Here is a 21,678-nt window from a genome sequence, read left to right on the forward strand (position 1 = left end):
TGATTGAAACTATATCATCAAACACGTGTGAGAAGCACGCTTATGATGTATACCCACTTGGCAAAGGCCCCAAAGCATATCATTTGGAGCTCACTTGTCATTGAAGGAGAGCTACTATTTGTATTTAGTACTAATTACATGGAATGTGGAAAGCAATCAACTATTTTGTTAATCTTTTCAGAGCTTCTTTTGGCATTCCGTGTTTGATGGAGCATCATTTAAGACTTGGTTGTGGCACGCTTATATGTGCCTTGGATGGCAAGAAAAATAAACTATTATGGTCATATGGAGATGTGACTTTGAAGGTAACTTCAATCCTTCCTTCCATCTTTTTTTACTACAAGAGAGAAGAAGAATTGTAAAGGATGAGACAGCAATAACCCCTTTCATTATGCTTTGTTCTAATAAAGCTAAGTATGGTTCTCCATACAGATACTGAAATACTCGTAAAAGAATTATATTACATGGAATATGATGCATAGCCCTCAAAGCAAGCAAGCTTATAAGGATCCAAATCTTGGTTCAAATGCTTGAGGTGTCCTCCACTCTCTTCAATAGAATTTTCTTGGTTGTTAATCTAAAGATCAACGTTATGGCCTATTGGTTGAATAAAACGCAGGTATGTTATTTCATAGGAGGGAGGAGAGAGATAGACAGAGGGAGGCATTAGCATATGTTACATTGCCTAGCATTGTTCTTTTTCAAAAAATTTAAAATTTACTTAAATGCAATTTGTATTCCATATTTTTCACAAATAATTATGTAAAATTATGATATACAATATTATTGGGCATATTTTTTGATGTACCTCAGCTCCTTTTGGAACTAATCAGGAAATTCCCCCAAACAACATATTGTGCAATTCATAAAAGAAGAAAAGCATGCATGTTGTGGCATGTATGAAAAAGGATAAATTGAGAACAATTGCCTAGTATAGTTGGTAGAATGTGGAGTGTAAAACCCCCCCTGCCACGAGGTCTCAGGTTTGAACCCCTTGGTTCTCAACTTCCCTACAATAGCACCCCACCCCACCCCACCCCACCCCACCCCACCCCACCCGGCAAAATAAATAAATATAAAAGTTAAACCTAAGGATATATAAGTTATATGAAAATTAAAAAATGATGGAAAAGAAAATAAAAAAATGTTCTTACACACCAGTGTGGGGACCTTTCCTACATGCCTTGCCACGTGGACTACTAATGCGGCTTTTTAATCGTTGGATAGAGAGATCATGTCTACATTAGTAACAACCCAAGGGGGTAGCACAGTTGGTGGGCAACGAACTTGGTACGAGCCATAAACTCGGACGTCCTAAGTTCGACTCCCACTAGGCACACCTTGGGCCACTCACACAGGAGTATTTTAATGCTCTTCACTGTTTTCAGTGAAAGTTGAATGGTTCTCATTCAATCCTAGGATGACTTGGTCCATGCAGTTGTGGGGTTAGTATGGACTCGCATGACTAGTCAGGCCAAAGGCCCAGATACCCGTCGTTAGCAAAAAAAAAAATGTCTACATTAGCAATATGTCAATTTCAAGGTCTGAATAAGTCATGTATTCCCATATATCATCATGCATTCAATGTAAGTTATTGCACACCTACGATACTCCAGCAACTTCCGTGCACTCTCCTACACTCACTTACAATACTCAAACAACCATTGTGTATTATCTTGTAGTCTTGAATTTTCAAAGCTATGTTTTCACACGTGAATAGTATGATAAAATTAAAATTTAACATATGAGTACGAGACTTATGGGTTTACTTGTACATGAAATTTGTACCCCATATGATTTGTCATGACACGATTAATTATTGTCTTTTAAAGTGTGTATGAAAGGTTACTACTAATGCATGTTGGAATCCCTCCAACCACCAAAAGGAAAATAAATATTTATGCACTAGAAAAAAAAACAAGAAAAGAAAAACTAAGGCTGAGTTTTGTTGTAATTCAATTTCAAAAATGACGTTTCATGTCAAAAGTAGAATTTTTAGTTTTTTTTGTCAAAATGCTATTTAAAAACAACAAAAAAAGTGTTTGATGAACTTGTTTCAAGAACAATTACCCTAGTTGTTCAATTTTTATGTATTTGAACAAGGTTTTGTCATTCCATTGTTTTGCATTTTTACATTTTTTATTTTTTCCTCCTTTCATTCCGAAAAAATCGAAAAACACAAAGTTGACACCAACCACTTTATTTTGTTTTTTTATTCCCATAGAATGGAAATTCTGGATAACCATCAAACGCAACTTAAGCATCAACAATGTGAATATTGTTTTAGTAGCATTTAGTATTGCTCTGTGGACATGCATGCATACTTGATGGGAAACTTGATGAATGTGGATAAATCTATATGATAAAAAAACATGAAAAAACTTATCATTAATCAAATATAATCCTAAAACAAGATTGGAAACAGCTAAAGCGCAAAAAGTGAGCTTACAGTTTTATAAATAATGAACATAATAACAATATTGTCATTTCATAATGGCACTTCGATAGTTTTGTCACTTTAAACTCAATTTTTTCTTCTTTTTTTTTTCCTTCCTTTTGAAGGGGGCTGAGACTTGATCAAATAAGGGACTCTGGGGTCCTAAGTCCCCCGAAATGGCACCTCATTGTGTACACGGACGTTACTAAAAGTTAGGAAAATTTACTGTGCCACCCCCTGGAGAATGCTACAATGATAAGATCACCTCCTCTGTTTCATCAAATTATTTTCAGATCCCCTATCATCAGTCAATGTTAAGTGTTGAGTTAAAATGACCATTATACCCTGACCATAAAAAACTCTTGTTTTAACCAATATACCAAAAAACCTATCGATTCGGTTTTTAACCCATTATACATATCTTCACCAAGAGACAATGACCTTCCCATCGCTGATGAAGGACTGAGAAAGACGTTCATTCATCACCGGCGAGGTATCTCTCTTTTTCTCTCACTCTTATTCTCTATCTGGATTTACAGTAACTAATCGCCCTTTCTCTCACCTAGGTTAATAATATTAGAGTACAAATAGGGTCACCAGCAGATGCTTTCCAAGTGCCCAATCCAACGGAGGGCATCAAGGCTCCTGTGTTTAGTTTCAAATATTGCTGGAATTCTGTATTAATATCGAAGAACCATAAAACAAGGGAGTAAAATTCTGAGAACACAGGTCACGGTTCAGAAAAGAGAGAAGGGGAGGTGGTAGAGAGAGAGAAAGTGATGTGGGAAATGGGCAAATGGGCATAGCTATTAATGGGTGAGAGGGGTAGGGAGGCACTAGGCTCCAGCAAGAACCCATGAGTGGTGACCTCAGCCTTTGAGACCCTTACATTTGTAAACACTGAAGTAGCAACAGCATCAGCCATGATTCCCTGAATCAATGACTCAATAATACTATTATGTGTAAGATCAGAAAGAAACGTGTCCCAGAGTTGAGAAATGCAATAAAAATAGAGAGAAGAGTACATCTAAGTCATGAGATTCCCTATGTCGAAGGCAATCAATTAGGGTGGAGGGGTTGCCTGTGCTTTGAATTATATGGACAAAACACAGTCACATCTCCACAAAGCCCAACAGGTCGCCGCGAGGCCCCTTTAATTGCCGTAAGGTTGCCGTCAGTAGCTGATGGTGCTGCCGCTGCTATGAATGACCGTTGGTGGCCCTACAACGGCGATTTGAGAGAAAGATGAAATAGGTCTTGGAATGGGCTATCAATTTGTGTAAAGAAATAACCTATGGTAAGGGTATTTTTGGTAATTCTAATTTTAAAAGGGCATTTTGGTATTTAAAATAAAATGTAGTTGCTGACATTAGCAACTATAATATATTCCTTAACAGTGATTGACGATGGAGGGTCTAAGAATAATTTGGTAAAACAGAGGGGGTGATCTTATCATTGTGGCATTCTCCAGAGGGTGGCGCGATAAATTTCCTTAAAAGTTATGACATATAACAAAACTACTGGTAATAAATGGAACTAACTATTAAATAGGTTGAGGCAACTGTGTCTGTGTGTGCTAATCACTACATGAATAAAAAATGGATTCTTTAACTCCTCGGAATACTATTCTAATCATTAATTGTTTCATGGAATATTTGTCTTTGTTCATGAAATGTGAACAGTTAAAAAAAGTGAAATAAAAAAAAAAAAAAAAAAAAAAAAAAAAAAAAAAAAAAACATTTCCACTACTCTATTATACTTACGTGCCCTTTACATAAAAATAAATGACTTTGTATTGAAGAAAACAAAAACCTTTTTATTTTTCACTTAGAAAACTAGACCCTATTGGATTAGAAATGAAGTCAATTTAAAGAAAGATTTTATTGGTAAAAATACAATAAAATGATATTAAAAGAGGTTACAAGGGGCTTTCAACGAGTTTGTATGATTGAAAGTAGAGTTTATGCAAAATTATGCAAAAATATGTGGAGCTCACAATAAAGAGAATTAAGAATGCGCCTATATACCCGTTCCTTTTTTTTTTTTTAAAGGAAAAAGAGAACTCTATTCAAGAGTGTGCCTACACCAGTGATATCATGTATCTCTCTCTTTTCTACTATTGTGAAATATCATCTCTATCTTTAGTTTTTAGCAAGGAGAGGTAGACATATGAGTGCTAATATAGATTGTGTTCTCACACAGAAGACATTCCCATTACTATTATCTTATTCTTAAAAGTTATTTAATGTAGTAATTAATATATGGATAAAAATAATATTTTTTTTCAAAAATTAAAAAAATATTCAATATATATTTATGTGAAATGACAACATTTACTTTAATTAAAAAAAGAGGAAAAAAAATGTAAAATACAATGTGACTCTTACACTTAGACACAAAGGGGGTGAAATGATAGTTCCATCACTACCACACATGAAAGGCAAAAATCCCGCCCTATTGATGCTTCCAAGTGCATTTCCAATGTCCTCTGTGCCGAGTGTAGGGGCCACACTACCTTTCATGGAATACTCTCCCAAAAAAATAATATATTAAAAAGGGATAGTTCCATCACTACCACACATGAAAGGCAAAAATCCCGCCTTGTTGATGCTTCCAAGTGCATTTCCAATGTCCTCTGTGCCGAGTGTAGGGGCCACACTACCTTTCATGAAATACTCTCTCAAAAAAATAATATATTAAAAAGCAAAAAAATAAGGCTACTACTCATTTTCTTTAATCAACAAGTGGCCTTTTATTTAAGTAGGGGGGACCTTAAACACCTTTTTCTTGGGCACGTTATGGTCTCTGCAAGTAAACTAACTAAGAAGAGATCCCACTGCAGAAATCTTTATGACTTGCAACATTCTAAAAGGGATAATATTAATTGAGGACCTCATCAACCAAGCTTATCAAAAATGTTCGAACCCGCCTAACCAGAAGGGTATAAGGTTCACTTGTGATCTGGGTGCCATTACTTTTTGTGTGCTTCATAAAAGGTGACATGTCAAAGTGTACAAATCTTCTTCATAAGGCTACAATTGCTTACTTTCACATCCTTTATTACAACAAGATTTTTCCTTAATTAATAAAAGAGGGTGTGATTCTTCTCTTTTAAGGAATAAAAGATACCTCTACACCCTCTCAAGGGATGCGAAAATACCAAGCAGCCCTATGTTGGATGCCCTAGTGTTATTTACTTGTTGGGATCGGTCAAGGGTTTTTGTAATTTACATATTAAAATGGATAGTAGAAGTGGTAGGAGTCTAATAACTATTTTTTACTTGTTGTGTGTGAGTGGGATCACTGTTAGTTAAAACGGGAACGGCAAAAAAACAGAAACGTACGGTACGGGTTTTAAACAGATAAAAAAGATGAACGGTACGGTAAAAAAAAAGGAAACAGCAAACAGACGAAAACGAACGGTACGAGTATTAAACGTGTAGTTTTCAAAAAAACGAAACCAAAAAAATGGTAGCATACTCATGCAATTTGAGAGATTATTACTTGTATACATGCATCTAATATTCCAAAAGCTCTATGAATCCCAAGATAAAATAGCCTAATAGGCTACAAGAAAATGAGATGTTGTTAACTTTAACTTCTCCTTACTCAATGGGCTATAAGAAGATGAGATTTTTTTCCTATAGATAGTATAGAAGTTAAAAACAAAAAAATCAAATACCATATTGTCTTCACTTTTCACTTTTACTAATAGGTTTTTTTTTTTTTTTAATTTTTTTTAATTAAGCAATTAATTTTTCAATAAAATTCCTATTTTACCCTTAAAAAACGGATATGCGTTTAAAAAGGATTCTTTTTTCATTTTCGTTCTTTTTCGAATTGTATAATAGCATACGGAAAAATGCTTTTTAAACGGCAAAAAAATGAGAACACATTTTAAACACGTTTTAACTAACAGTGAGTGGGATATGTGGTAGAAGTAAGGATAACTACTAGGCTTGTAACCCTATTTATTAAGTTAAAATTAATATGAAGATAACTGAATTATTCAAAAAACTTTACTTGCAAGAACGAGGTTTGACAACCTCTAAATTAACCAATTAGTTTTTAAATCTTCCGCTATAGCTATTGTTCTTATCTTCTCCAAAGTAGGTAAGAGGTAAGACACGTACCACCTAAGTATGCTAAAAGATAATTTTTTTTTGGGGGGTAAAAGCCTATAAGATGGAAAGCTGATTTATCTTATAACTAATGACAAATTTGTACAGTAACTGCACTATTATATAGTAAATAATAATTACTAATATGCAATAAAGAAAGGGTTCAGAAGGAAATCTTGGGGATAAGCCGATCAACAAATCTTCTGGGATCAGTATTGGAACTACACTTTGGAAAAAGTTTCTCACGCGGCTTCACTTTCCTCCACGCTGCTGAGCAGTTTTACCTCATCCTTAATGACACAATTTAATATGATACATCGTATATCCTCAGCCCGTTAGATTAACGAAGGAAGACGTCATCGAATCTTAATCCAACAGCGCGGAATGCTTCGTTTCATGATTGTCTTCATCGGTGGAGCTAAGGAGAGATCCCACCGTTCAGGTGGAAACCTCGAGATTAATTGGCTCGAAATAAAAGATGAGACAATGATGAGCGTGAAAAGAGGGTTTTGGGGTTTCACGTGTTTTTGACATTTTGAAACAGAAGAGGAGGGGTGAAGGAAGGAAGGAAGGACCTCGGATGGCGTAATACTCCACGTGGCGTATCCGTTACGTGCACGCGTGGCTCGTGGATCGATGGAGAAGTAAGAGGTAATAAAGTAAGTCTATCCGAGTCAAACTATAGTTAAATGCCTTCATCGCACGCGGGTTGAAATGTCTCAATTCATGGTTCCATTTCCACGCTTAGTTTTACTTTTTTCTTCAATTTTGTCGAATCGTACGAGAGAGAGGGAGACAGATTATTCGTCTCTTTCGTGTTTTTTTTTTTTTCTTAAGGGTAAACAAGGGATTCTAATTGTTTTAACGTTGGTATATAAATGATAAGTCTTCAAACGTTGGATCTATTGCCTTGCCATGTGTTGCTCGTCAGTGTCAATCTAGTGATGCACGCTACGGAGAGAGTCAGATCCAATATAGTAATGCGCATCCAATTGCTAATAGCATTTGGGTAAAGAGTATGCACCCCCCACATGTCTGGTGTTCGATGGATGTATTGACACATTGGAAAGATCTGGTTCTAATGCTTGGAGAATGATTGGAAAACTAGGTTTTGGACATTTGCCTTTTTCAAAACTTGGTGAATCAGGTGAATCAAACCTAGTAAGGATGAGTCTTTTTTTTTTTTTTTTTTTTTTTAATGAGAGAAGGTTCTCTAAAAGACAACTTGGAACTTGCATTAGCATGGGACCGATGGGAATGCATGCTGAAGCATCAACATGGGTGGGAGTTCTGCCTTTCATGAGGGATGAGATGGTCATTTTGTTGCCCTTTGTGTCTAAGTAATGTGAACACACTACCTCGAGGCTCCTCTTTCCCTTTTTTAATATTTTCTTTTTTCAACTGACGAAGGACTGAGGTTATGATTGCTTCATAGGGGGGAGAAGGAAAAAAGGGTATGCATATATTGAAGAGACACTAAGTAAAAATTCTAGGGGTTTGTTTAGTGGTAGACCAAACTTATAATCCATTTGACCTAATAATAGAAAAACCAGACTCGATGAGTTTATCATGGCTCTAACAAAAATACAAAATTTCAACCCAAAAGTTTGTTTTGCATGGATTTGCAAAATGTTTATAGGGCACCTTATTTTTTTTTCGTGGAATGCAGTGATGTAGCAAATCTGACAATTGAAATCTAGGAAATGTTCTAAATTGGCCACATGTGAATTGCAATTTCAGCCGAGATGCAAATGGTAAAAATGTAGAAATAAGTGTCCTTGCAAAGTTTCCTCGTGCTTACATGACTATGAATGATATAGGCTGTGTAAAATGAAAAAAATGAAAAATAAAACTATCAATAAGACCATGAAACATATGCTTCAACTGGGCTGGGCCCAGGCCTATAGCAGCCAAGTTTCCGCTGGGATATTTTTAGCCCTGGCCCAGCCCGCTGTTCTTTGGGTCATATCAGGTCAGCCCATTTTTTTGTCATTTTTCGGTTTACAACCGGAAACCCCCAAATTCATATATGCGAAGAAAATTTAAAAGTATAATAGATGGAAAACAGAAGGCTACTAGGCTACATGGTGCATGAAAGGACCGTCCCACCTCCCATGAAATTAAAAATCCCACCCCTGTTGGGTGCTCCTGTGCGTGCTATCATTGGCTCCCGCATTGCTGCAAGGGCCACAAAGCCTGGTAGCAATCCCCCTCCTATAATAAATTTATCATATTATTGTAGATACCAAGACTGACATACTGAATCAATGGTAGATGTCATGTGTAAATAATCCTGCATCACATGACATACAAGATATTTATCCCATACACATGCATGCATTTTAGGCTGGGTCTGGCAGAAACCAAGGCCTCGACCTTAAAGCCTGGCCTTGCTCGGCTTCCATATCATCTCCTGAGTCCTGTCATCTTAGTAATAAAATACACCAAATCTATGAGCCAAGCCCAAGCCCAAGCCCAAGCCCAAGCCCAAGCCCAAGCCAGGGCTGATCTATATTTTTGTAGTGTGGGCTGCGCTTGGGAAAAGTTGGTCTAACACAGACTTGAACCACTTAATCTACTTGGGCTTGAGATTTTTTGACAAGTAGGCCCCAAGGGAGAGTTGAACTCATGAGAGAACAAGGATGTTGCAGATCTAATTCATCTTCTATATAACGAGTAAAAGAAAAACCATTAAGTAGCTTATAAATTTTATCTTACTATAATACTAAAACTGACATGCTTATGTAAATGAATAATTTTAGTTTTCTAATTATCATTTTTAGAAGGTACACAAAAATTAGGGAAATAGAAGATTGAAAGGCAACATGGCTCCTGTGCCCTGACATAAAGTGGGTGAAATGACTACCCAACTCCTCATGAAAGGTGAAAATTTTGTCCCGTTAATGCTTCTGCATGCACTCACATTCACCCTTATTGGTGCAGGGCCCACTTTGCCTTTTAGAAAACCTTCTCACATAAAATTCTCACATTTCATGGTGGTAAAATACCCGTAAATACTCGATAATAGTAATAATTTTTAATAAAAATAACCTTCTGCAATGGTAAACAAACAAATGTATCTAATTTGAACTATTTAATAAAAATGTTTTAGTAGTAAAAATAAATGTTTGGCTTCAGTAATTACACGCATAAATTAAAATAATATCTTTTATTCCAACTATTATAACCATGGTATTCTTCAAAATAATATTTTTATTCTTACATAATTATATATATTTTTTTTTTTTTTGTTTTTTGGGTGCCAAGATTGGGCGCCCTATATATGGGGCGTACCTTACCAATCAATGGTTGGTGGTGGGGAAGACGTCAGACCTCAGGCCCACTGTTAGTTAAAACGGGAACGGCAAAAAAATGGAAACGTACGGTACGGGTTTTAAACAAATAAAAACGATGAATGGTACGGTAAAAAAAAAAGGAACGACAAACGGACGTAAACGAACGGTACGAGTATTAAACGTGTAGTTTTCAAAAAAACGAAATAAAAAAAATGGTAGTATACTCATGCAATTTGAGAGATTATTACTTGTATACATGCATCTAATATTCCAAAAGCTCTAGGAATCCCAAGATAAAATAACCTAATGGGCTACAAGAAAATGAGATGTTGCTAGCTTTAGCTTCTCCTTACTCAATGGGCTATAAAAAGATGAGATTTTTTTCCTATAGATAGTATGAAAGTTAAAAACAAAAAACCAAGTACCATATTGTCTTCACACTTCACTTTTACTAATAGGTTTTTTTTTTTTTTTTTAAATAATTAATTATTTTTAATAAAATTCTGATTTTACCCTTAAAAAACGGATACAGGTTTAAAAAGTATTCTTTTGCCGTTTTTGTTTTTTTTCGAATTATATAATAACATACGAAAAAACATATTTTAAACGACAAAAAAAGGAGAACGCATTTTAAATGCATTTTAACTAACAGTGCTCAGGCCTGCATTTTACAAATGGGGCCAAACTATGTCCATCAGCTGAAGGGCCAAGGCTTCATAGTCCAAGAGGAAAGGGGCATGAGGTTTCTGTTTGGTCGATAGGAAGGGATGAGTTCAGACTTCTCTCTCAATAATTGAAGATATTTTCTATCCTGGCTTTTACGGACTTTTGCCAAAAAAAAAAGAAAAAGAAAGACTACGCAACAGTCTAAGTCAAGCTCCTTACTTTACTCATTATGAATTTATGACTCTAGTTGTTAACACAAGGAAAGAGGAAATACAGAGGGAGGCTCTTTAATTTACTCTTTGGAGAGATTCAGAATTTCTTTTCAATTCAAAGATTTAAGCAACTTTGATCAAGTAGACAATTAAGCTGCAAACAAGATGGTTGATGCAGTTCTTCGAGTTGTTCTTCAGAACATTAACTTCCTACTTCAGCAAGAGTTTGGTTTGGTATGGGGAGTCGATCGAGAGATGAGAAGGCTTTCTGACACCTTACACACAATTAGAGATGTATTGGAAGATGCTGAGATGAAGCAATTCAAGGATAAGGAGACCAAAGGTTGGCTAAAGAAACTCAAGGATGCAGCTTATGATGCAGACGACATCTTAGATGAGTGTGCTGCCAAAGCACTTCAATTAGAAGAATCCCAGATGAGCAATTGCACCAACCAGGTAAGCAACTCTTTCTTATCTTGGTTCAATTTGGAAAAACTTATGTTTCGTCTCAAGATTGGACACAGAATAAAAGATATTAGAGAGAGATTTGATGATATTGCTGATGCGAGGTCCAAATTTCATTTGAACCCTCGGGGAAATGCAGTGGAATGGACTTTTGAGACCAGTGAACGAGAGACTACGTCCATTCTAACTGAACCCCGAGTTTATGGGAGAGATGAGGACAGAGAAGAAATAGTTAAGATATTGGTGGACAACATTAACAACCCAGAGTTACTGGTTTATCCAATAATTGGAATCGGTGGTCTTGGGAAGACCACACTTGCTCAACTTGTCTACAATGATGAAAGAGTGAAAAACCAATTTGAGGCCAGAAATTGGGTTTGTGTATCTGATGATTTTGATGTAAAAAGGCTTACTAAAGCAATCATAGAAACTATGGGTGGAACTGCATCTGATCTCACAGAGTTGGAATCAATGCAAAGCCGACTTCGTGAGATGTTGAGTAGGAGGAGATTTTTGCTTGTACTAGATGATGTTTGGAATGAAAATCAGGACAAGTGGGATAAATTGAAATTTTCATTGACATGTGGAATTCAAGGATGTTCAATTCTTGTAACCACTCGTCTTGAAAAAGTAGCATCAATCATGGGCACATTTCCTGCTCACCACTTAAAAGCACTCTCAAAGGACGATTGTTGGGCTTTGTTCAAGCAACGTGCATTTGGCGATGGCAGAGATGAGATTGCAAACTTGGTAGTGATTGGAAAGGAGATTGTGAAGAAGTGTGGAGGTGTTCCTCTGGCAGCAAAGGCTCTAGGGAGCTTAATGCGCTTCAAAAACAAAGAGACTGAATGGCTAGTTGTGAGAGACAGTGAAATATGGGATCTACCAGAAGATGAAGAAAATACCATTTTGCCGGCCTTGAGACTTAGCTACAATCATCTGCCCTCACATTTGAGGCAATGTTTCGCTTATTGCTCTATATTTCCAAAGGATCATAGGATCCAGAAGGAACAGTTGGTCCATCTCTGGATGGCTAATGGTTTTATTCCATCCAAGGGTAAAATGGAGTTGGAAGATATTGGTAATGAAATTTTCAACGAGTTAGTGTGGAGGTCTTTCTTCCAAGATGAAGAAAAAGATGATTATTTGAATGTAGTGAATTGTAAGATGCATGATCTAGTCCATGATCTTGCATGTTCTATCATGGGTAAGGAATGTTTGACCTTAAAGACTAGCGGGGAAATAATTGTTCCAAAAGGGATTCGACACCTATCATTGGAGCCTGAGAACATTCTTTCGGCCGACGACATACAAATGTTGGTAGCATCCACTAATGAGTCTTTGCGTAAATTTCAAACCATTCGTACTTTGCTGCTAACGGCCAGTGGTTACCGGCCATTTTCATTTTCAGCTGCCTATTTGAAATTTCCAAATTTCAATATTTCAAATCGTAGATGCATACGAGCATTAGAACTGAGATTCAGTTTTGTAAGTCCGCGACCATCGTCAGCTGCCTATTTGACAGACTTGAGGTATTTGATACACTTGAGGTACCTGAAGCTCTACATGATGAGTATTAGCACATTACCTGAATCCTTGAGCAACCTAAAACATTTGCAGACATTGATACTACACTATTGTCCATATCTTCAAAAGTTGCCTGCACAGTTGAGTACCATGAGCAGCCTCAGGCACCTGGATATTTGTGGATGTGGGTCACTAAGGCAAATGCCAATCGGAATAGGGAAGTTGATTCACATACAGACATTAAGCATGTTCATCGTGGGGAAGAAGAGTGGATATTGTATCAATGAGTTAAAAGGACTGAACCTCAGAGGAGAATTACAAATAAGAGATCTTGAGAACGTAAAGAATTCAGTGGATGCCAAAGAAGCCAATTTGATGGAAAAGAGAAACCTTAACTGGTTAACCTTGTCTTGGTCTCCACATAATGATCAAACTCACATCCAAGAAAATGTTGATGAGGTGCTAGAAGGCCTCCAACCCCCAATAAGCGTGAAAGAATTGGAAATAGAAAGGTACCAAGGCATGAAATTTCCAAGTTGGATGGAGGATTTGTCACTCCAAAATTTGGTTCGTGTTAGACTCAGCGATTGTAAGAGATGTGAACATCTCCCGCCTCTCGGGCATCTGCCACTTCTCAAATTTCTTCTCGTACGTGGAATGGATTCTGTCCGATACTTATTAGATGTTGAGTCCGATAGTGGTGATGGATCGGCTAAAGGATTCCCATTGCTGGAAGAACTGCAATTAATTGGCATGCTAAATTTGGAAGAATTGTTATTGAATGTTACACGAGGAAGAGAAGTAGTAGTATTCCCTTGCCTTGTTTCAATGAGAATTATGGATTGTGATAAGTTGAAAACCCTTCCATTGCTCCCGTCTCTTAAATCTTTATTTCTTCACACGAAGGAAAGTGAAAACATTCCAGAAGGGCTGCTACAAAACCGAAACCTCCCCGTTCTTGAGAGTTTGACTTTTGATAATTCCCCCAACCTCGTCAATTTGCCAAGATTGTCTATTAGGCATGGGGAATATGGATTTAGCTCTCTTAAAGACTTTCGGGTCACCCAGTGCGATGCTATGAAATATTTGTGGGAGGATGAGACCCAATTCCAGGGGTTGTGCTCTTTGAAGGTACTGAGAATTGAATATTGTGACAGATTAGAAACTCTCTCAGGAATGAGATATATAACATCTCTCGAGAACTTAAGGATTGATAAATGCCCAAAGCTGGAACTCTCCAAATTGGAGGATTTTCGACACCTCACTTCCCTTCAAGAAATAGAGATTGTCAACATGTGTGAGTCGATCTCTTGGCCCGAGAGCTTGAAACACACTACAATGCTGCAACGTCTACATATCAGTTGCTGCACTGGACTGACTGCCTTGCCAGAGTGGATCCACAATCTCCCGTCTCTTCGAATTATTGACATTTCGAGTTGTCAAAATCTTAGTTTCTTGCCAGACGGTTTTCAACATATGACAGCCCTCCAAACTCTTATAATTGATAATTGCCCTGTATTAGAGACACGATACAGAGAAGGGGGAGAAGACTGGCACAAGATATCCCACATTCCAAATGTCATCTTCAGATCATGACCATCACCAGTACTCATGGATTTTGGGATTGTCTCTTGAAGTCAAGGAGGAGGAGGTGATGCATCATCTAAGGTATGACCTCTCTCTGCATTTTGCCACCAATCTAACGTTTTTCTATATAATAAATTTATTTACTTTGCAACTTCTGTCCTCTGTTCTTGAATTATTTTTTTACCCTTTATATCATTTTTTATGAAATATTATTTTAAATAAAAAAAAAATGATGCTAAAACTTTATAGGTACTAAAATTTTTAATATAAATTACTAAAATGGTGGGAAGGAAAATTTTCCTTGTGAAATATGATTTTCTATTATTTATTTTAAAATAATCACAAAATAAAGATATTGAAACAGTTGAAATTTTTTCTAATGAAACAGATAAGGCCTAAAAAATAGTAGAAAATCCTATTTTATAGAAAAATTTTATTTTCCAACTATTTTCCATTGAAGCTCTGAAAGTATTGGTTTTTGGTATATAAAAGATTGTGATTCTATATCTTAACTCAACACAAAGAGAATGATTTCAATGGTCTCCCCTTTAATCCACCAACTATTTGTCAGATCCAGTTTCAAAAATTTATGCTACAAACCATTCGACAAGCACTTGAGCAAGAATGATGCCAATGGTATCCCCTTCTGAACAGTTTTTTAAGCTCATTTTATGCTTCATTTAGCTTTTAGGGTTTTTTGACTTGCACATAAGATCTATTTCATGTTTTGGTTTAGGTCGTGAGTATTATTATGTTCTTGGAGCTTGATGCCCTGTTTGTTCACTTTCTTCAAGTTGGTCAGTTCATATACCTCTCCTTTTCAAATTTTTATGTAAATCTGTTATCTTCTCTCCACAAAAAATAAAAATACACCTTGGTGACATCATTGAATATAAAATGACATTTCTAGGTAAATGCTCATTTTAATTTCTTTTGTGCCTCATATTTTATTGCCAGGACAACTAAGCATGCTTACTGTGTTCCTCTGCATTATAGCAGCTCAGGTATGCTTCTTTCACAGTTAATAGTTAAAATTAAGAAGATCTCAAATGTATTGTTGCAAATAGTCATTAGAACAGCTCTGACTGTCACAGTTTAATCACATCTCTTTGAACTATTGAGATTTTTAGTTGTCCAAATCTTACTTTCTTGCCAGATGGTCTTCAACAAATGACAGCACTCCAAACTCTTGTAACAGTAGAATGCTCCATCGTCTTAAGGACACATTGTAGAGAAGGAGGAGAAGACTGGCACAAGATATCCCACATTTTGAATGTCATCATCAGATCATGGCCATCATCAAGGCGCACGAGACAAAACCGTGGATGTTGGGATCGTCTCTTGAAGTTGAGGAGGAGGTGATGCATTCAACAATAAAACAAGCATTTTCTAACGTATGGCCTCTCTCTGCAATTCTGCAATTCGCCACCAATCTAATTTTTGTCTGTATAATAATTTATTTACTTTGCAACTAATGTCCTCTGTTCTTGGATATTTTTTTCCCCTTTATTGCTAAAACTCTATACATACCGAAAATTTTAATATTAATTAATGAAATATGATTTTCTATTATTTATTTTTTAATAATCACAGAATAAAGATATTGAAAAAGTTGAAATTTTTTCTAACGAAACAAATCAAGCCTAAAAACACTGGAAAAATCTTATTTTATAGAAAAATTTTCTTTTCCAATTTTTTTCCATTGAAGCAAACAGAACCTATTGGTTTTTGGTAAAAAATAGAAGATTATGATTCTCTATATCCTAACTGAACCCAAAGAGAAGGCAGTTTAACTTCAATCCACCAACTATTTGTTAGATCCAGTTCTAAAAATTATGCTACAAACAGTTTGCACAAGAACTTGAGCAAGAATGGTATCAATGGTCTCCCCTGCTAAACATTTTTTGAAGCTCATTTTATGCCCCGTTAAGCTTTTAAGTTTTTTGACCTAGATGTTTTGGTTTAGGCTTTGTTCTTGCAGGTTGTAGGTGCCCTGTTTGTTCACCTTCTTCAAGTTTGTCAGATCATGTTCTAGCCTTTGACGAGGATAAATCAAATTCACATGCCATTTTATCACCAGTAAATCAACGGTTAGCCTCATGCACACAGCATTCTTCAGAAATTCATCATTTTAAGATATTCAACCACCCAAGATTGCCCTTACATGCATACAAAACGAAGATATTAACATCATGATTTGTGTTACTGTTTCCAACACTTCAATATATAGACCTGGGTGGGTTAATGGTATAATTCATAAAGGGAAATGTGTCTCATTGACGGCTAATTATTTGATGACAGGAAAAACTTATTGAAGCCAACGCTTGGTGTTTTCTTCTTGGATTAAAGCAAGCTGATTCGGACAATTGAAAAATTAAGGAAGTTTGGAGAAACTCACATGAGTTAGATCATTTATTTTTTTACCATAGGACCACATTGTAGCCTTGGAGCATGGTGCCTCTTGTTTTGGATGTTTCTCATCTCTTACCAACTTTATACTTTTAGCTCAGGCTTATAAACGATGTGTTCCTTATCATAACACATTTATTATATATAGGGTTATGAACGTAAGGCTTAACATTAGCATCTCCCACATTGACATTGATATACTTACTCTTTTACTCTAATGAATTTTATTTCTCTTGCTTATAAAAAAAAATAATAATAAACAAATAAAAGAAACAGTAAGAAATATCACTAAAATTGAACTGCCAACCGAGACAAATCAGTTGCAACCAGCCTACTAAATTGAGAAGGTCATCACTACCTGGCCTTGGCATTTTTGGAACACTATTTTCCATCTTGGACTTCATAATTTTTTTCCCCTAAAGATCAGCTAAGAATATATTAAATAAGTCAAGAAATATATGAACAGGATTAACATCCGGATATCCCCAGACAACAAAGACTAAGATGTAATATTAAGTTTCAACTTTGGCATTGTCATTATCAAAATAATTATATAAATCGTAAACTAAAATATTAGGACTAGAGAGTTTTTCAAAAAAAACTTTTCTCTAAAAATTATAATGAGAAATCGGTCATCACCATCTCATAGCCATAATCATGGTTTTGAAGAAGAACTTAATTTGGATGCAATTTCTCATAAATTAGGTATCGCATATGAGAATGCACACAAGGATATACACATAAAGGGATTTTTTTTATTTCATAAGAGATGGGAAAAATGTAATATATGAAAAAATGATTCATGTCCAGCACTGTAGCCTCCAGTTCTGTTCCCCTCTCTCTATCTGTTTCTTCCCTTCATCTGAAATGACCTGTTTGCCCCCTAAAATGATTCTTTCCAAGAGCATTGATTTGTATTTCCTGCCAGCATAGACTATGCTCTCAGACAGGAAACACTCTCGGCTAATATATTTAACAACTTATTTTGGACTCTGGAAACTTCAGCCTTAATCCCTTGTTCTTGACTATGGAGACTCAAGCCATTCTACAAATTACACTAGGCATTGCTTTGTGAAAAGGTTTAGCTGGTTGTGGGCCTCAAGTAGTTCCTTTGCTTTATTGTTGGGCTTTGGGCCCACCCCCTCTCTCTCAAACTCCAACTTTATCGACTAGATCCCCTTGGAATAATGACGAAGAACCATTTACCAATGCTAAAGTTTTTTTTTAGTCAATTTTACTTAGAAGTCATTATAAGTCCCACATTTTTATTTTTATTTTTATTTTTTATTTTTTATTTTTTATTTTTTATGGTGGATGGTTTACTAGCTAGATACTTAACTAGCATCTTCCCTCGGCCATATCTTTTTGTTTTGGTTGAATAAAAGGTCTAACCTGCATAACATGCAAGTTGAGATCAAGATACCTTAGTAAAATATAAAATCTTTTTTTTTTGTTCATATGGTTGTCACGTTGTGTGCCATCAAGAACAACAACTCCAAACACAACTGTGAGGATACAAATCTATTCATATTGAATTGAATCACTTGAGAATTCTTATATGATTATTATCAGTTGTTTTGTTTCTGAAAGGGAAAAAAAAAAAGAGCAAGATTGTCAATAATGGTTTACAATTGGTTTCAAGATCCGAGGTCCTAACATTGCATTTAGTTATTATGGGTTATGATATACACGCGGTTGATGTTAATGAGCTATATACTAGCTTACTAGGTTTGTGATAATTACCTTTGATTAAAAGAGATATTCAAAAGAAAATTACTTCCTATATAAAGGGTTCGATTCCCCATCTGTGCATCTCCGATTTAAGTAAAGACTGTGAGGGTGGGTTGCTGCCTAATCTCTTCGATGATTAATCAAGGTGCGTGTAAGTTTGCCCGGACACCTTGATTAACAGAAAAAAACTTCCCATATAAAGGTGAATATCCAGAGAGAAATCATCTGATCAATATTAAACAAAAATTTCAGGTCTAATGGCATGCTTTGTGGATAATTTAAAGTATTATTATATTGTTAGTAATTATATTCTACAGGTACTAAAAGTTAGGGTTTTATGACCAATCAATTGTCATATTCTCCGTATCTGATGTTCCAACGGACTAGGCTGGTGACAGTCATTGTTTCTGTTTTCATTAGTCAATTATGCAATATTGCAAAAATAGAGTAATTAAATTATTAAATTATAATAGAATTATTCCCTTGGGGCTTGAGTTTGATATCCACTTTTAGGTGTCATTATGTGTAAATAATTTTTAAAAACACGTCGCACAAAGAAAATAAAGGTAGGTTACCCAGTGGGATCCCACCTACTACCAAGTTTGAGCTACTCTCTCTCTCTCTCTCTTTCTCTCTCTCTCTCTCTCTCTCTCTCTCTCTCATATATTGTATTAGTAGGCTTTGGAATCCCAACATGTGCAATGGAGATTTTCCTTCTTGATTCTGCACAAGAGTTGATCGTAGGAGCCTATCCTCTTCCATGTTGTTGTTAGCTTGGACAAGAGCTGATTTCCCTAAGACTCCACATACAACCCTGAAAAAGAGAGGAAAAGTTACATCCTGTAATAAGCATGGAGCCTTGAAACGTCACTGGTACTTTCAGGGAAGCCCATCTAAGCCAACAAAGCCCATGTTGATGGTATAATCTGATGGCCTTCTAATTGCTGATGGTTTTTCAACGCTCTTTTCTTTTTTTTTTGGTAACGAAAAAATGGTGCTCCATAGTAGTGAGCCTAGCCCCACGCCAAGCCCATGTATAGTAAACGGCGCTTTTGTAGGATCAATGACTGATAATGGACATGTCAAGACTCAAACCCACAACTAGCCGACTCGAGCGATTTTGGATTGAAGGCATTTTCACCACTAGGGTACCAGTCCCATTGGTTCCAACGTTTTTTTCAAGGCTTAAGAAATGCATCTTGTATTAACTGAAACCAAGGGGCCCTTTGCAATGCTGTGAACAGTTAAGGGGGTTTTTAAAATAAGGTATACAAGGATATCCGGGGTCTTGACTTGAAACCTGCGTTTAGTGTTTTGTGTTCTTTCCCTCCCTCTCTCTCGTTTGGGGTGATCCTTGGCTGATATAAACCCACCCACCCCTACATACTCAAGAAGGTCTCTCTCTCTCTCTCTCTCTCTCTCTCTCTCTCTCATGTTTCCGAGTGCTAAAATGGAGCTGCTACTGCTTACCACACTCTGTATCCTCTCTCTTTTGCTAACATCCTCTTGCGCTTATTCTCACCAAACTGATCATCAGCTGTTATCATCTCTTGAACAAGGTAATCTCTCTCTCTCTCTCTCTCTCTCTCATGATTTTCTGTGGCCAGTTCATGATCAGGGTATTTCTCTCACCGAACTGCCAAGGAAGCTGGGACCAGTTGAGGAATCATCCATTGTAAGAATTCATCCTATAATTTATATATATAATTGCACTAGCAGACTCACAAGCATTTCCTCATTTAGTGTTTCCATTTTCTTAATGATGAAATATTTTAATGCAGCTTAAAAGATGCAAGACCATTGAGGACTCCAAACCAGAAGCTGACAAGAAAGAAGACCTATCAGGTAATTAATTATTTATCAACTTTTTACGATCAAAAAAGGGTTCATGGCAAAGAAAGAAAGAAAGTATAGAAGCTTTCGACCAGCAAATTTTCCAATACCTACCGATACCGGGTTGTAAGAACTTTATTGCCACTTGGGTTTGCAGTCAAATAAATATATCATAATTCACTTCCCTTTTGGGTTCACTAATAAGAATTTCTAAGTTTTAGTATTTTTGAAAATAGGTTTGGATATTTCATTTTTTTGGCTAAAGCCTAAGTATTAGGAAAGTTTCTATCTAATGCGTCAAAATGGAATAATGCCTTTCTTCTATGGGCTCACAAATGAGTGTGGATCAGGTTCTTGTACGAGAAACATTCTTCTACGGTCTGATCCACACAGATGGAATCCACCACATGATTTTTCTTTAAATAGATTCCATCTTTGTGGATCAATCACATGCAAAATAATTCTCCTACGAAAACCTAATCTGCTCTCCTCATAAGTACCCTCTTTGAGTTTTATATTTATCAAAATACCCCTTTTAAGCGGAGTGAAATTCCATTTTCACACCTAAAATTATGGGCAGCAGGAAATTTCCTATTACCTACTGACTCCCCAACCGGGGACTTGAACATTTTGTAGATGTGATTGATATATGAGAGAGAGAGAGAGAGAGAGAGAGTTTTCTTGTATGAAGTTTGAGTAGTGTTACCTCAGAGTCCAGCAATGATATGAACCTTATATTTTATTTAATATTATCACAGGTAAGATGATACACAGTCAGGTGATGGTGAATGGAAGAGAAGGGACAAGACAAAGATGGATCGAAGGGAAGGACATGTGGAAGTTTTTCACAATGGACTACAACCACATAAGACGTCGACGACCAATACATAACAACAAGGCCATCCCAACTAGACAACCCTGAAAAATGGAGCCTTTGATTCTGGGAACTACTGATCCAAACTCAAAGAAAGAGAAGGAAGGTCTGGAAAAGGAATATCATAAATTCTTATTGTAATTAGGGAAATGAGGAGACTGTCTTCTTCCATTCATGTTATGGCCGACATTATTCACCAAAACCCTAAACCGTTTTGTTGTAATCAAGGTTAACAACGTCCCTACCCATGCGTTTTTATGTTTTCCCAACACAAACTACAAGGATATTAGTCAAAAAATGTCTCAAACCCCAACAACATCTCTCTCTCTCTCTCTCTCTCTCTCTCTCTCTCTCTCTCTCTCCACTAAGTTAGACATCTCCCCCTTGAGTACGCGTAGCAGAGAGAATGGCATGCAACATGCAACAACACCTACTTGTCTGGCACAGTGGCACATTATATCCTTATATCAGTCAAAATTTAGTGGTATAATCGAGACTCAAGATGGTCCTTCTGCTGTGG

General features: G+C 36.3%; 2 protein-coding genes across 12 annotated transcripts; both read left to right on the forward strand.

The window, feature by feature from the left end:
* Window positions 1-10,806: 10,806 nt before the first annotated feature.
* Window positions 10,807-16,897, forward strand: LOC122065645 (putative disease resistance protein RGA4). Of its 11 annotated transcripts, XM_042629465.1 has the most exons (7): window positions 10,807-14,392; window positions 14,883-14,947; window positions 15,048-15,108; window positions 15,269-15,315; window positions 15,468-15,705; window positions 16,278-16,401; window positions 16,613-16,897. In XM_042629465.1, exon 1 carries the CDS (start codon window positions 10,898-10,900, stop codon window positions 14,318-14,320), a length of 3,423 nt encoding a protein of 1,140 aa, XP_042485399.1. In that variant the 5' UTR covers window positions 10,807-10,897; the 3' UTR covers window positions 14,321-14,392; window positions 14,883-14,947; window positions 15,048-15,108; window positions 15,269-15,315; window positions 15,468-15,705; window positions 16,278-16,401; window positions 16,613-16,897. The 11 variants fall into 11 exon arrangements, with proteins under 11 accessions (XP_042485399.1, XP_042485397.1, XP_042485401.1 ...); XM_042629463.1 differs by having other exon boundaries at window positions 14,883-15,108; XM_042629467.1 differs by having other exon boundaries at window positions 14,883-15,108; window positions 15,308-15,315.
* A 3,004-nt stretch (window positions 16,898-19,901) lies between these two features.
* On the forward strand, window positions 19,902-21,418 carry LOC122065649. The gene is made up of 3 exons (XM_042629476.1): window positions 19,902-20,126; window positions 20,233-20,296; window positions 21,043-21,418. Exons 1-3 carry the CDS (start codon window positions 19,902-19,904, stop codon window positions 21,204-21,206), a joined length of 453 nt encoding a protein of 150 aa, XP_042485410.1. The 3' UTR covers window positions 21,207-21,418.
* The last annotated feature ends 260 nt before the right edge of the window (window positions 21,419-21,678 follow it).

This window comes from Macadamia integrifolia, unplaced genomic scaffold (assembly GCF_013358625.1).
Source record: "Macadamia integrifolia cultivar HAES 741 unplaced genomic scaffold, SCU_Mint_v3 scaffold2080, whole genome shotgun sequence".
NCBI classification, from domain to species: domain Eukaryota; kingdom Viridiplantae; phylum Streptophyta; class Magnoliopsida; order Proteales; family Proteaceae; genus Macadamia; species Macadamia integrifolia.